Source organism: Vulpes lagopus, chromosome X (assembly GCF_018345385.1).
Source record: "Vulpes lagopus strain Blue_001 chromosome X, ASM1834538v1, whole genome shotgun sequence".
Lineage (NCBI taxonomy): Eukaryota > Metazoa > Chordata > Mammalia > Carnivora > Canidae > Vulpes > Vulpes lagopus.
Genome location: NC_054848.1, coordinates 88,631,700 through 88,647,924, shown reverse-complemented (window position 1 = coordinate 88,647,924; position 16,225 = coordinate 88,631,700). Strand labels below are relative to the sequence as shown.

At 36.4% G+C, this 16,225-nt stretch overlaps 1 protein-coding gene across 1 annotated transcript; it reads left to right on the top strand.

The window, feature by feature from the left end:
• Positions 1–2,707: 2,707 nt before the first annotated feature.
• On the top strand, positions 2,708–2,991 carry LOC121483349 (non-histone chromosomal protein HMG-17-like). Its single transcript, XM_041741797.1, has one exon. It carries the CDS (start codon positions 2,719–2,721, stop codon positions 2,989–2,991), a length of 273 nt encoding a protein of 90 aa, XP_041597731.1. The 5' UTR covers positions 2,708–2,718.
• Positions 2,992–16,225: the final 13,234 nt, after the last annotated feature.

The following is a 16,225-nucleotide window of genomic DNA, read 5'->3' as shown; positions in this document are numbered from 1 at the left end:
ATTATTTTTTTTCCTTGCCTGCTTTTAAATTGGGTTGTTGGGCTTTCTGTTGCTTAGTTGTAAGACTTCTTTATTCTGATATTAATCCTTTATCATATATGTGATTTATAAATACTTTCACCCATCCCATGAGTTGTCTTTTCACTCTGTCGATAATGTCCTTTGATGCACAAAAGTCTTAATTTTGATGAAGTCCAATTTATCTATTTGTTTCTGTTACCTATGCTTTTGTGGTGTCATATCCAAGAAATCACTGCCAAATCCAATGTCATAAAGCATTTCCCTATGTTTTCTTCAAAGAGTTATACAGTTTTACCAGTTAAATTTAGTTCTTCAATCCATTTTGAATTAATTTTATATGGTATAAGGTAAGGGCCCAGGTTCATTTTTTTCATATGGAGAAACAATTTTCCTATCAGCGTTGTTGAAACATTTGTCCTTTCCCTACTGAATGGTCTTGAAATTTTTGTCAAAAAATAATTTGACCACATATATGGGCATTTATTTTGGGGCTTTTCAGTCTATTCCTTTGGTCTGTATTCTGTATTTTATACCAGTACCACACTGTTTTGATTATTGTGGCCATGCAGTATATTTTGAAATCAGAAAATATGAGACTTCCAACCTGTGCTCTTTTATTTGGCTATTTGGGCTCCCTTGAGATTCTACATAAATTCTAAGATGGATTTTTTCATTTCTTTAAAAAAACCATTGTTGTAATTCTGGTAGGGATTGCATTGAATCTGTAGATTCACTTTGGGTACCAATGAAGTCTTAATGATATGAAGTCTTCTGATACATGATCACAGGATGTCTTTCCACTTATTTGTGCCTTCGTTAATTTCTTTCAGCAGCATTTTGTACATTTCAGTGTACAAGTCTTTCACCTCCTTGATTAAGTTCATTCCTAAGGATTTGATTTTTTTTCAAGTTATTCTAAGTGAAATTGTTTTAAAATTTCCTTTTCAGATTACTCATTGGTAATGTATAGAAATGCCACTGATTTTTTGCATTTTGTATCCTCGGGTTTTTCTGAAATTGTTTATTAGTTCAAAGGTTTTTTTGTATGTGGACTCATTAGGGTTTTCTTCATATAAGATCATGTCATCTGTGAACAGAGATAATTTGACTTTTTCATTTCCAATTTGGATACCTTTTATTTCTTTCTTTTGCTCTGGGTAGAACTTCCAATACAATATTCACAAGAAGTTGTGGAAGCAAGCATCCTTGCCTTGTTCCTGATCTTAGAGGAGGATCTTTTAGTCTTTCACTATTGAGTATGATGTCAGCTGTGGGTTTTTTATATATATGGCCTTTATTATGTGGAGGTACATTTTAACTATTCCTAGTTTGTTGAGTTTTTAAATTATGAAAGGAAGTTGAATTTTGTCAAATGTTTTTTCTGCATTGATTGAGATGATCATGTGGGGTTTCCTTTCCTTCCTTCTGTTAATGTGGTATATCACATTCATTGATTTTCGGATGTTGAACCATACTTTCATCCTAGAAATAAATACCATTTGGTCATGTTGTGTAATCCTTTATTTTTTTTTAATTATTTTTTTAGAGAGGGGGGAAGAGGGAGAGGGAGAGGGAGAGTCTCAAGCTCTCCCTACTGAGAGTCCATACTGGGCATGGAGCCTGACATGGAGCTCAATCTCATGACCCTGAGATCATGACCTGAGCCAAAATCAAGAGTCAGATGCTTAACTTACTGAGCTACCCAGGCATCCCAAAGAGATAATCTGATGTTGTATAATCCTGTAAGTGTTCTGTTGAATTTGGTTTCCTAGTATTTTGTTAAGAATTTTTGTATCAGTACTCATAAGGGATATTGGTCTGTAGTTTTTTCTTGTAGTGTATTTGTCTGGCTTTAATATCAACATAATGCTGGCCTCATAGAATGAATTTGGAAGTGTTTCCTCCTTTTCAAATTTTTGGAAACTCTTGAGAAAGATTTTGGTGTTAACTCTTCTTTAAATATTTGGTAGAATTCACTAGTGACACCACTAGTCCAGGGCCTTCTTTTGGAACACTTGATTCTTGATCCATCTCTTTACTAATTATAGATCAACTCATATTTTTTATTTCTTTATGATTTAGTCTCAGTAGGTTGCATGCTCCTAGATATGTGTCCATTTCATATACATCATCCAATTTATTGGCATACATTTGTTAATAGGTACTCTCTTATCCTTTTTATTTCTATAAAATCAAGAGTAATATTCTCACTTTCTGAGTTTAATTTGAGGCTTCTCTTTTCTGTTGTCATTTTAGTAAAAATTTGTCAATGTTGTTGATCTTTTCTAAGAACCAACTATTGGTTTTATTTATTTTTATGTTGTTTTTTTCATTCACTATTTTATTTGTCTCTGTTCTAAATTTTATTATTTCCTTCCTTTTATAGCTTTGAGTTTAGGCTAATGATTTGAGAACTTTCTTCTTTTTTGAATGTTAGCATTTACAGTCATAAACTTTCTTCTGGAAACTGCTTTCCCTATATCTCATGAATTTGGGTATATTGTGTTCTCATTTTCATTTTTCTCCATATATTTTCTAATTTAACTTGTGATTTCTTCTTCAACCCATTGATTGTTTAAAAGTTAAATTGAGGAGCAGTGTGAAGAAGAAGAGGCGAGAACGACCCCCGGACCGGCCAAAGCCCACATGCTGCCGCATCCCCGGGTCCAGCGCTTACGTCCCGCCGCCGTTGCCACCATGCCCAAGAGAAAGGCTGAAGGGGATGCTAAAGGAGATAAAGCCAAGGTGAAGGATGAGCCACAGAGAAGATCTGCAAGGTTATCTGCTAAACCTGCTCATCCAAAGCCAGAGCCCAAGCCTAAAAAGGCCCCTGCAAAGAAGGGAGAGAAGGTACCCAAAGGGAAAAAAGGGAAAGCTGATGCTGGCAAGGATGGAAATAACCCTGCAGAAAATGGAGATGCCAAAACAGACCAGGCACAGAAAGCTGAAAGTGCTGGAGATGCCAAGTGAAGTGTCTGCATTTTTTATAACTGTGTACTTCTGGTGACTGTACAGTTTGAAATACTATTTTTTATCAAGTTTTATAAAAATGCAGAATTTTGTTTTCCTTTTTTTTTGTTTTTTTTGTTTGTTTGTTTGTTTTCCTTTTTTTTTTTAAGCTATGTTGTTAGCACACAGAACACTTCATTGTTGTTTTGGGGGAAGGGCATATGTCACTAATAGAATATTTCCGAAGCTAGATTGATAACAAGAGGGAAAAACACCTTCACCTTCTAGTTTTGAGAAACTTCCTCTTGGCTCCCAAGAGGAGGGATTCCTTGATGTTGAGACACATGAGCCACCTTGGTGGTGTGGAAAAACTAAAATTCATTTTTTTATGTCCTCTTCTCCCTCTCTGCCTTCAACATAGACTTGACTCCCTTAAACCCAGAGACCTGTTGGAACCTGACCCCATGAAATGGTTCCCAGTATGTCAGGCAATCTGGACTTTACAGTGTCACCACTGAGATGGCGTCCCTCAAAAGAGTTCCTTTTTTTAGCTTGTGGATCTTCAGATTGATAATTCTGCCATTTTCATTTCATTTCCTGAAAGTCAGGGTCAGCTTGTGAAAAGTTGTTAAACAACATGCTAAATGTGAACTGTCAACCCTCACTCTAAACTTTCCCTGTTCAGAGCATCACATGAAAACTTCATTGGGTTTTATGGTGGCTTTCTGATTTTGGTAGTCCATTGAAGAAGGGAGTTTGAAAGTTGTTGTATACTGTTAACGATCGTCCCCCCATGTCCTGCCTGAAATACCATGATTGTTTATGAAAAGTATCTTTAATAAAGCTGGATACAGTTTGGCTTGGAAAAATAAAAAATTAAAAAATTAAAAATAAAAGTTAAATTGATTATTTTTCCAATGAAAACCTAACCTAGAATTCCTGGGGTAAATTCCACTTGACTTGATTATGATACATTATCCTTACATATAGCTAGATTCTATTTGATAATATCCTTCAAGAATTTTTGCACCTATATTTATGAGATATGTTGTTCTGAGGCTTATTCTCATATCTTTGGGTGGTTTTTTCTTTGTTATTTTTATGCCTTTTCAGTTGAGGTCTAATTGATATACAATAAATGTACATATTTAAATTATAAAAAATGGTACTTGATATATGTATATATTTATGAAATCATCACCACAATCACAACAGTGAATATATCTATTACATGCAAATGTTTCCATGTTCACTTCTATTATTCCCACCTTCTTGCCTTTCCCTGGCCCCTCTCATCCTCAAGCTACAGCTGATCTGTTTTCTATTATGATAGATTAGCTTGCATTTTTATAATTTTATATACATAGATTCATAAAATATGTACTTTTTCTCTTGTTATTTTACTCAGTATGCATATTTATTCATCCATCTTACTGCATATATTGACAATGCATTTATTTTATGACCGAATAATATACTAGTGTATTGATATACCACAAACTGTATGTCCATTTCCTGTTCATGGACAATTGGGTTGTTTCCAGCTTCTGACTATCAAAAATAACACTGTTATGAACATTAGTGTGCACATTTTTGTGTGGGTATACATTTTTGTTTTTCTTGGATTGGAATGGCTGGATAATAGGTATGTGTATAATTGCCTTTTTTAGAAACTGCTAAACAATTTTTGAAAGTGATTGTGTCATTTTACATTTCCACTGGCAATGTTTGAGAATTTTAGTTTCTCTATGTCTTCACCACTTGGTATGGTCAGCCATGCTAATACATGTGCTGTGATAACTCACTTGGGTTTTAATTTGCATTTCCCCAATGAATAATGATGTTGAGCACCTTTTGACGTGTTTTTTCACCTGTATATTGCTATTGTGTGGGTTTAAAATGTTTGATTCTTTTTTAAATTAGATTGTTCATTTTCTTATTACTGTGTCTTGAAAATTCTTTATATATATTCTGAATACAAGTATTCAGCCAAAGGCCCCAGGAGACCACCACTGAAGATCTTGAGAGTTTGTTTTTTGTAATGGCTCCCTCTTCTCCAGCACTCTAGCTTGCAAATTAGTCAGATCAACATCCCCAGACTCTAATCTCTATCTGTTCAGCTCAGCAAGATGCCCTGCTCTGTTTGGGAGACCCTCCACACAAAGTGCAGAAAATACATTCAGGCAGAAAGGCTCACCTGTTTGTTTTCTTTCTTTCAAGGCTCACTGTCCTGTACTGCATATTCCTCAATATATTAAAATGATTCATTCATATATTTTCTCTAGTCTTCTAGTTGTTTACAGAGGCAAGACAAGTCTGTTACCAAGTGTAAATTTGTTTCACCTATTTTCTTTTATCCCATTTCTCTATTACCACTTTGTATTCAAGGTAAAAGTTTTAGCTTCTTCTTTAATCTTTTGTCTATTCCAGCATTTCCATTAGTTCAGAGGTCTTTGTATGATACCCAAGTAATTTCACTCTTATCCCTTTGCCTCCTCCTTCCTCACCCATCCCCTTTAGAATTATTTTTTCCACCTTTGCATATAAATTCACTTTCCCAGTACATTCATACATATGGTACTAGAGTTTTCTGCAACTATACAGTTAAAGATCAGGTGTTTCTTCCTTTTTTAAAAAAAGATCTTATATATTATTTTAAGAGAGAGAGAGAGCAGGAGGAGGGATAGAGGGAAAGGGAGAGAGAATCTTAAGCAGACTCCCCACTGAGCACAGAGCCTAACATGGGGCTCTATCTCATGACCCTGAGATTACGACTTGAGTCAAAACCAAGAGTCAGATGCTTAACTAACTGTGCCACTGGGGCACCCTAAGTGTCTCTTCTTTCCCCCCTTGCCTCACCTTTTATCTTGAGTGATTTAAATCTCATAACTTTCATTTTGGCTTCAAATGATAATTTGCTCTACATTTCATTATGGTTTATAATTGTGAAGTTTCAATTATTCTTAATCTCATGAAATATTTCTTTATGCATATGGTGTCTACTGCTGTTTTTCAAGATGTCTTTTATTGAAGAATGTTTTTCTCACTTGAAATTCCGTATCACTTGCTGATATCTCTTATTTTGAGACAGTCCTTTTAGGGATGTCCACCAAGTAAAGTTAAAAAAAAATCTGTATTTATAATTTCGAAGCCCCCTTTTTCAGTGGGTATTTTACTTACCTTCCACTTATAGTGTCTCAATGGATTCCACAATAAATGGTGACATTAATAACAATATGCACTCTGCTGGTGGAAATCAGAAATAACAAACAGAAAGGAAACAACTTCTTTAGCTTCATCTCTTAGATCATGGCCTAGCTCATAGTAAGCACTCAGTAAATGTCATCAAATTGTTTTATTACTATTGCTAGCAATATGCTAATCCATAATATTTCCCCTCTTATTTATTTTTATTTCTGATTCATCTTTGTGCAATGCCATGGAAAAAGCCAAACAGATCTGCATTTGAGGGCAGCCTGGGTGGCTCAGTGGTTGAGCGTCTGCCTTCGGCCCAGGGCATGATCCTGGAGACCCGGGATTGAGTTCCACATCAGGCTCCCTGCATGGAGCCTGCTTCTCCCTCTCCCTCTGCCTGTGTCTCTACCTATCTGTCTCATTGTTTCTCATGAATAGATAAATAAAATCTTTAAAAAAAAGATCTGCATTTGAAGTCAGACTTGTGGTTGCTTTCTCTCACTGAGCTTTAAAATGGGATTAAAACATGCACTATAAGATTTTTGTGTGTCTAGCATGAGCCTCAGCATATAGTAGGCATTGAAGAAATGTCAAAAATTTTAAATGTAAATTTCCCCCAAAAAAGTCTAATTTTTTATATCTTTCCTTCAGAATAAATAAACAGAAATTACACTGTCTAGTCCTCATTATTTCCCCCCAACACACACACACAATTTCAACTTCTTCAGTGCCTCATCTTTCTTTCTTTGCATCTTAAACTTTAAGTGGATGAATAGATGTGTAAACTAAATTGGTACTCATGAAATCATTTATTTTCACAATTGCTACTATAATGTGTGCAGTAAAATGAAAATAAGCAAAATAATCTGGAGTATAAAGAAATAGCAAAATGTTTGATGTAGTTGAAGCAAGGACGCAAGGAATGGGGCAGTAAGTGATTTTAAAATGTCTGCAGCAATATAAGGAGATCAAATTTCAAGTGGTTTCATATTCCAAGCTATTTTGTATTTTAACCCATAGGAGAGCATTCCCCAAAATGTGTTTCCATTAACACTAACTTGAGAGGGTTTTAATAAACATTCTATGAAAAAAATTCCATGAGCAAATACATATGGGAAAACTCTGTATCAAATGACAAGAGAAGGAATTCTCAGAGCCTTGAATGTAATAATATATGAATGTCTTAGAAGAAAACATATTGTGCAAGTTATTTGACCTCAGAATTCTTTACTTCAGGTGGATTATGCAGTGCTGCACTTAATCAGAACAACAGACCTTCTATGTAAGGGAATGGCATAGATTAATTTTAAGAAGATAACTCTGTCATGGTGAGGCTGATATGTAGGGAAGAGAGTTTGATTCGTATATCAGTGAGGGGGCTATTATAACAGCATGAACTGATGATAGCCTGGACTAAAGCAATGACAGGAGTGTAGAGCAACTGGCAATTCTTCAAATATGGTAGAAGGGGTGTCTGGGTGGCTCAGTCGGTTAAGTGGCTGCCTTCAGCTCACATCATGATGCCAGAGTCCTGGGATCAAGCCCTGCATCAGGCTCCCTGCTCAGTGGGGAGTCTGCTTCTCCCTCTCCCTCTGCCTCTCCTTCTTGCTTGAGTATTCTCTCAAATAAAATTTTTTAATGTAGTAGTAGAAGACGATTGAAGAGGATTTTCAGTTTGAACCAAATAGATAGTGATATCATTAACAAGAATAGGGTAACTCTGGAAAACGAACAAGGGGTAGTAGAAAGGGAGGTGGGCGGGGGGTTGGGGTGACTAGGTGACAGGCACTGAGGGGGGCACTTGACAGGATGAGCACTGGGTGTTATGCTATATGTTGGCAAATTGAACTCCAATAAAAAAATAAAACAAGAATAGGGGAAAAAGGAGAAATGGCTAAGTGGGGAAAGATAATTAATGAGAGACTCACAAAACTATATATACAACCCCAACCTGTATTCCCAGTCCAGATTCATATTTTCAATTGTCCTTCTGATAATCTACAGGCACTTTAATCTTAGCATGTTATAAACCACCTTCATCCACATGGGGAATAGTCTATTCCTTCAGAGGTCCCACGTATTCAAGGCATTATTTTTATCCTACTTACTTAATCAACTTCATCCAAAGAGAGAATTTCTGTCCCTTCAGGGGCCTGTATATATTCTACTTTCTTATGCCTCTAGGGGATGTTTTTCCCAGAACAAAAAGTAACAGATTTGAAAGAAGTCCCCCTCTCTTGGCAACTGTCCAACATGAATCCATGTTACCTTCTAATAATCACAGAACCTCCTACCAAAAAAAATTTCTTAGTACATGTAACGTAGGTTCTTAAACATGAGTTGAAATCACATTGGAGCCATTTGTTGGCCTGTGCTCACCATTTTGGAAGACATGTCTCACTAATCAAAATTATTCTATCTGTCTGAGCCTAGGGCTGCTTGAAAATCAGCAACGTACACCCTCCTGATAAGATTAAGAGACCTCTCTAACCATGCAAAAATTTCCAAGTGGGCAGATTCCCCAAGTCCCAGAACTAATATCTGTACATCATGAGCTCTGGAATATCCTCTGATAAAGTGAATCTTCTCTTAGGAAGTTAAGGTTCCCTTAGAAGTTCCATGGATAGACTGAAAGAGTCTTCACATCCCCGGAATAACTTCTAAAAATGAAAATATATGTAGAAAATGTATAATTTTCCCAGAACATCCATAATTTTCACCAAATTCTTGCCAAGAATAACGATCCTTCTAAAACTGATACCTATGAAAGCTAGGTAGTTCTAAGCGCTTCCCTCTGTCCTAAAATATCACATTTTTGGATCAAATAAAAATACTTTCAAAATACCACTTGAGAAATCTTAGCTTATAGATTACAGAATTGGGTTATTCTTGAGTGTGAGGTGCAGGAGATGCACTACAAAGATCCCAGTATTTTCTTAAAGAGAAATCAGGACCAAATTTCTAGCTATTTCAAGGCATTACTTTTTGTCTTTAGGTCCTTTTCATCTAAGACTGGCATCTGGTAAGCTTTGTACCACAATGTCCTCTGGCTGCTCCCTGAAATTCAAGTTTTCCCCCAGTATTACTAGTACAGTGTTAATGCCAAATCAAGTACTCAATAATAAATATTTGTTGAATGACTAACAGTTTATCAGCTTCTTATTGCTTTCCTTGCAGTAAGGAAAGCATTTTTTACTTTCTTGCACTGGTGAGTCCCACCATATTTGCTACCCTAAAATACTTTCAAACATACACTTCTAGAGTTAACTTAATATAGCAGTAGCATATACGTTTGTGATCCAGATTCATGGATCGACACATGTATCAATTATGGAAAGTTAGAATTTCCAGAAGGTTATGTGTAATTTTCAGTGGCTTTGTTGTGCCCTTTAGAGGCTCATGTCTCCCAACAGCACATCCCACTGAAAACACCCTCAGTTTTCATTAATAAATTTCTTGTTCACATACTACATTTTCCAACGTCTTGAGTCTTGAGTCTTCAGTTTCCCTTTTGAGATATTATAGGAATTAGAAACATGACCTACATTCTTACATTTGCCATGTGTGAATACCAAGTAGTCCCCCTATTGTTCACTAAGAAAAGGTGTGCTTTACCTCATGCCTCTTTCTAGGCCCTGTTAGACTCAAAACTAGATTAAGACCTTTGTTTCAGAAGGCATGCATAATTTTTTATGCTCAGGAGACTTCCTGTCTTTTTAAAATTATTTCCCATTCAGTTCTGTCTTCCCCTGTAAAGATTATTCCTAAACCCTCAGCTAAAATAGAGTAATGCCATCCTCTCAAGGAAACTGAGGTGAATTTCCATTTGCTTCATGGAAGAATGTTGTTACTAGTACTACTATTAATCTCATCACATAATGCAACACTTGAAGTGTTTTTAAATCTCAAGAGACTATTTGTGATGGAGAGGAGAGCAAGCCAGGAGAGTAGCTTCCCAACCAGAGGCCTAGCCTGGAAGTGCCATGGTCTTCTAGCTTCAGTTTACAATGACTCAGATTCCCAAGCATTCCACACATGACATATATTTCTTTTCCTCTCTGAAATAAACAACGTATGTTTCAAAGTGAAATCCTCTAGCCCCCACACTCAGCTTTGAAGAATACAGTAATCAAATGTGGATAAAAGACAGAAAAAACTAGGGAATTGTTTGTTTCCATATAAATAATTGCCTCTCTGAGCACAAGTAGAAATTTTCATGGCTTTGTTTTGTCTTCTATCTGCCTCCTGCAGCAGGAATGGGAAGAAAAGACAAAATCTTTGACTTCAGTTGGTGGCTGGCTGGATGCCATGAACACCCTGATTATTGAAGGTGAATAGATGGGGTATTTGTGATCATCCAGGGTAGGCTCCACATCCTCCACCTCAGAACATTAAAACCTACAGGTTGAGAAATAGAAGCTGTCTTTGGGAAACCAAAATAGAACTTATTTTTATGCGGTTTCTAATTGTTGCTAAAATCCAAGGTATTGAAACAAAATTAGACCCATGAAATAAACATCTTTTTAAGCACCAGTCCCGTTTTCACAAATTGTCTCTTAATGAGTGTCATCTATGAAGTGTGACATTTAGTTTGGGGATTCAAATGAGATATAATATTTGTCACTTACTATTTATTTCTAATGAAATGAAACATATGCCAGGCATATGGTCATTTATTCAGCATTCATATTTGCATCATGATAGCAATATATTATGCCCCCCCCTCCACATACCCCAAAACAATGTATTTGTGTATCCATAGGTAATATACTGTAACTTCACTTTAATGCTATCTTGCAGGCAATAACAAGACAGACCTATCTGGCATCACTTGCAATAAAGTCTTACTATTGTCCTGAAATAGCACCATCTTTGGAAGCTTGAACACCAAAACACCTTCATAGAAAGTAGCAGTGCAGCAAAGCCAATAGCTGAATATCTGGGAAAGCAGAATGGGAGAGTTGGAGTTCTGGTGTCAGAGTGAATGGTGTTCAAATTCATACTCCATCACTCACGAACTATGAAAATTTGGACAAGTTACCAAACCTCCTTGAGCCTTAGTTACCTCATCCATTAAAAAATATCGGTCTTATACAAATAAAGGAACAGGATGTATGTAGAGCACCTAAGCACCATTTCTTACACACAATAGAAACAAAAAGGGGGGTACCTCCCCTCCATTTACCTTTGTGCAATCAGATCAAAATACAAATCTTATGTTAATGTACTAACATGCAAATGTATTTTTCATAAGTTAAGATGATTTGTCTACTTGCATCACTGAATGTGAATATTTGGGGGCCTGAAGGATTCTAAAATAGGAGTGATATAATTGCAGAGATTTTATTTGTGAATCAGGCTATTTATTAAAACAAAATCCTAGACGGAATAATTCTGTGATTATATAACTGAGAGGGGTCAATTATAAAAGAGAAGCAACAATCCTCCCTTAATGCCAGGTATATAATAAATTACCACTTTAAGGTTTTAGCATTTGAGTCCCAAAAGCATCAAAAGTGCAAGTCTCTTTAATGAATGTTTCTTTATTATTAACAAAAATACTAATAGCCAATATTTACTGAATGCTTATAATAAGGCAAATCCTGAGCTAAGTGTTCTTTTTTTAATATTTTATTTATTTATTCATGAAAGACACAGAGGAGAGAGAGAGGCAGAGACACAGGCAGAGGAAGAAGCAGGCTCCATGCAGGGAGCCCGATGTGGGACTCGATCCCGGGTCTCCAGGATCACGCCCTGGGCTGAAGGCAGGTGCTAAACCACTGAGCCACCCAGGGATCCCCTGAGCTAAGTGTTCTACATGAATTATTTCTTGTAATTTTTCCAACAGTCCTGTGAGATATACATGATCTACATTTTGCATGTTATCAAGTCATCAAAGGCTAGGATTTAAAATAAATTAGTACTGGGGCTCCTGGGTGGCTAGTTAGTTAAGCATCTGCCTTCAGCTCAAGTCATGATTCTGGAGTCCTGGGATGGAGCCCTCCATCAGGGTCCCTACTCAGCAGGGAGTCTGTTACTTCCTTTCCTGTTCCCCCTGCTTGTGCTCTCTCTCTCTCTGTCAAATAAATAAATAAAATCTTGAAAGCAAATAAAACTTAAAAAATAAAATAAAATAGAGTAGTACTGGGGGTGCCTGAGCAGCTCAGTCAGTTAAATGCCCAACTCTTGACTTTGGCTCAGGTCATGATCTCAGGGTTGTGAGATCAAGCCCCATGTCAGGCTCTGCACTGGGCATGAAGCCTTCTTGGGATTCTCTTTCTCCCTCTCCCTTAGCCCCTCCCCTGCTAAAAAATAAAAATAAAATAGAGTAGTATTAACAGTTTTGACTATAGTATTTTGACACTCTTTGCAGTCCTGAAAATCTCCTCTGAATATTTATGACTATTTCTAATAATAAAAGCTTATCATGTGCCAGGCATTATTTTAAATACTTCACACTCATTATATCTTATAATGCTCATTATTTCCTGAGGAAATAAAGGTTCTTATCCCAATGTTACAGAGTAAGAAATTCTAGCAGAAGGCAAGATCAAAATTAAACCCAAATGTTTTTGACCCCTAAGCACTTGTTCCTAACCACTATCTTTTGTCTTTAGATATGTCTGTGACTGTTAGAAAGGGGAGGGGGAGGTGATAAAATCACATTGTTGATGGCCTGTCTCTCAAAGGATCTGTACAAAAGAGACAACATCACAATAGCCAAGGACAAAAAACAGAATCATGGCCCAAACATATACAAGCAGTATCAACAAACTGAATCTGTGTGAGCTAGAGCTAAAAACCATGTTTAAAAAAAAAAAAGAATCTCCTTAATTTGTTTAGCTACATTTGAGACAAAAAGAACAAGAATCAGCAAGGTAACTACTTGGATCAAATGGTATAATATTACCAAATGACAAAAAGTAAGCAATGTGACTCTACTTTTCTTCTTCCTTTTCCATGAAAAAGAAGAGACTTCAACTTGAAAGAGAGAAATGTGGTTGAAAAGGGTGTCCCATGGGACGCCTGGGTGGCTCAGTGGTTAAGGGTCTGCCTTCCGCTCAGGGCATGATCCTGGAGTCCCGAGATTGAGTCCCACATCAGGCTCCCTGCATGGATCCTGCTTTTCCCTCTGCGTATGTCTCTGCCTCTCTGTGTGTGTGTCTCTCTCATGAATAAATAAAATCTTTTTTAAAAAAAAGATAAGGGTGTCCTAAGATAAATAGTAAGAGAACTCTGTGCTACTTCAAATTTGGTAAAATGAGAGAAGCTGGCTGGCTCAGTCAGTAGAACATGGGACTCTTAATCTCACGGTTGAGTTCAAGCCCCATGTTACATGCAGGGTTACTTAATATAAAATAAGTATATTTATATAAATAAATTTTGTAAAATGTATGGACTCAAAAGAATTCCATCTTGGGGTGCCTGGGTGGCTCAGTGGTTAAGATAAGGAGTAGGAGGTATACTCTGCAAAAGTTGCTGAAGATTATTTTGCAGGTTATTGCCCCATAATAAATATTACGATTTACCTCATCTGGGTGGCTCAGTGGTTGAACATCTGCCTTTGGCTCAGGGCGTGACCCCAGGGTCCTGGGATTGAGTCCCGAATAGGGCTTCCCACAGGGAGCCAGCTTCTCCCTCTGCCTTGTCTCTGCCTCTCTATGTGTGTTTCTCATGAATAAATAAATAAAATCTTTTTTTAAGATTCCATCTCAGTGTGACAAAAATCTTATGGATATAAACATGGGACTATTCTAGAAATCTCTCAATTTGATTGAACAAGTATACATGTACCAGGCAGGCATTGTACAGAAATTTGTTTGGTAATACAAAAGGTGAATAAAACAGTCTCTTCTCTCTAGGGCTCATAATCTGATTGAGATATTTTCAAAACTACAAAGCAATGTGTAATATATAATAGGTTATAATTGCTAGCTTTGAGTCAGGGGAGAGAGATATCAATTCCTCCTATAAAATCTCAAGAGGGCATATCGTGAATGTTTTATTGAATCTGGACTTTCAAAATGAATAAGATTTCAACAAGGAGAAATAGGATGGAAGGATACCCTAAGTTGGTGAGACTGCCCCAGTTGTGTCATTGAAGTATTGGAGTGGAACAGCATGGGGTTTACTTAGGAAGTGTAAATGGTATGGTTTTGGAGAAATCAAGATAAATGACAGAGATTATACAGGTCACATAGTAAAATAGAGATTTGTCTTTTATTTATCACTGTATATCTAGCATGGTGCCTAGTAAAGATTAGTACCCAATAAATAAAATAAAGGACAAAAAATACAAATTTGAATATAGACAAACATTGCCTCGATTTTTAAAACTGGAGAAAAATTGGATTGTAGAACAGTTATAACAGACTGATTTTCAAACACTTAAAAGTAGTATTCATGAGGAACCAGAATGGATTTATCAGCTGCTAACCCCACTAGAGAGTCCTCGCTTCTTTTATTTCCCAACTTTTTTATTTTGAAAAATTACAGTTATAGAAAAGTTGGAAGAATAAATTCTATGAACATACATTTATGCTTCACTTAGATTCTCCAAATGTTAATATTTTGCCATATTTGTACTAGCCTTCTCTCCCTCTCCTTTCCCCCCTGCTCTTCCCTCCCCCTTTCTCCCTCCCTTTCTCCTTCCCTCTCTCTCTATTAATCCCTATTATCCATAATTTTGTGTACCCTGGTTTCAATCAACAGCAGGCCAGAAGCAGATGATCCTCCTTCCAACATAGAATCAAAAAGTCAATAACAGCCTAAGTCACAATGTCTATGTCATTCCCCTCACTTCTCATCACATAGGCATTTTATCACCTCACATCATCCCAGGAAGGAGAAAGGTGAATACAGCACTATTTAAGAGACCACATTCACATAGCTTCTGTTATACTTTGTTGTTATAATCGTTCTATTTTATTTAGTTACTGTTATTTATCTCTCACTGTGCCCAATTTATAAATTAAATTTTATCATAGGTATGTAAAACATAGTAACACAGTAAACATAAAACAGAGAAAAGTTTAAAAACAGGCACTAGTAGTGGTTTCAGGCATCCACAGGGAGGTGTTAGAATGCATCCCCCATAGAAAAGGGGGGCTACTGTATATACACAAATATATGTATATACATATATATATACACACACAAATATAGTTTATATATATGTAAAGTTTTCTCTTTTTTCTGAACCATCTGAAAACAAGGTTCAGATATCATCACTTCATTTTAAAATAAGGTTGCCAAAGTAGTATTAACAAATATAATGTATCTGGGCTTTCAAAAGTATTTGGCAAAATATTTCTTCTTTTGTTGTTTTGAGGGGTTTTTGCAAAGTTCTTACTGGCTTCATGAATTCAATCGAAAAATAGGAGTCAAATGATATGACCAGGTGAGTTCACTGAGTTAAATTAACATACTGAAGCGTGTTGATTAATCGATCAGTTTCACCCTGGAGGGAAGTCACTAGCACTGTCCTAAGAGATTCTGTACTTAATACAGTTAAGTAAACATGTTATCTCCTACTGAGAGTTTATCCCTGGATAATATCTAATTCAACTCTTTCCAGCTGTAGTTCATACAAATCACATTTAGGATTTTTAAAAATATATTTATTCTTGCCCACCCGCAAAGATTCTGGCTTGGTATGACTGGGGAAGGGCTCCAGATATCTGTGGCAAGACATCTATAACTGAGAATCATTGATTTAGGATAACTGTCCTCCTTTCATTAAATCTCTAGCTACCCCTACCTCATTGAAGATCATTTAGATCTAAAAACCTTCAGACCCTTCTAATACAAAAAATTGCCTGAGCACAGTGGATGTCCACCAGAATGAAATAGATTTGCCAATTTCAGGTCATCTTATTCAACCTGCAGCTACAGTTTCAATTAAGACTAAAAAAAATTCATAGTTGTACCTCCTAGAAAAAGTAGAGACACCCCCCCCCTTTTTTTAAATACAACTTCTAATAGCTAAGATCTTACTCCTGGAATGTGGCTAAACTGGACCTCAAAACATAAAAGTTATAACTTGTGAGCTCTCTCCTGA

Bases quoted from the DNA above. Each gene is read 5' to 3' on its own strand.
- LOC121483349 (XM_041741797.1), top strand. From the start codon at position 2,719: ATGCCCAAGAGAAAGGCTGAAGGGGATGCTAAAGGAGATAAAGCCAAG.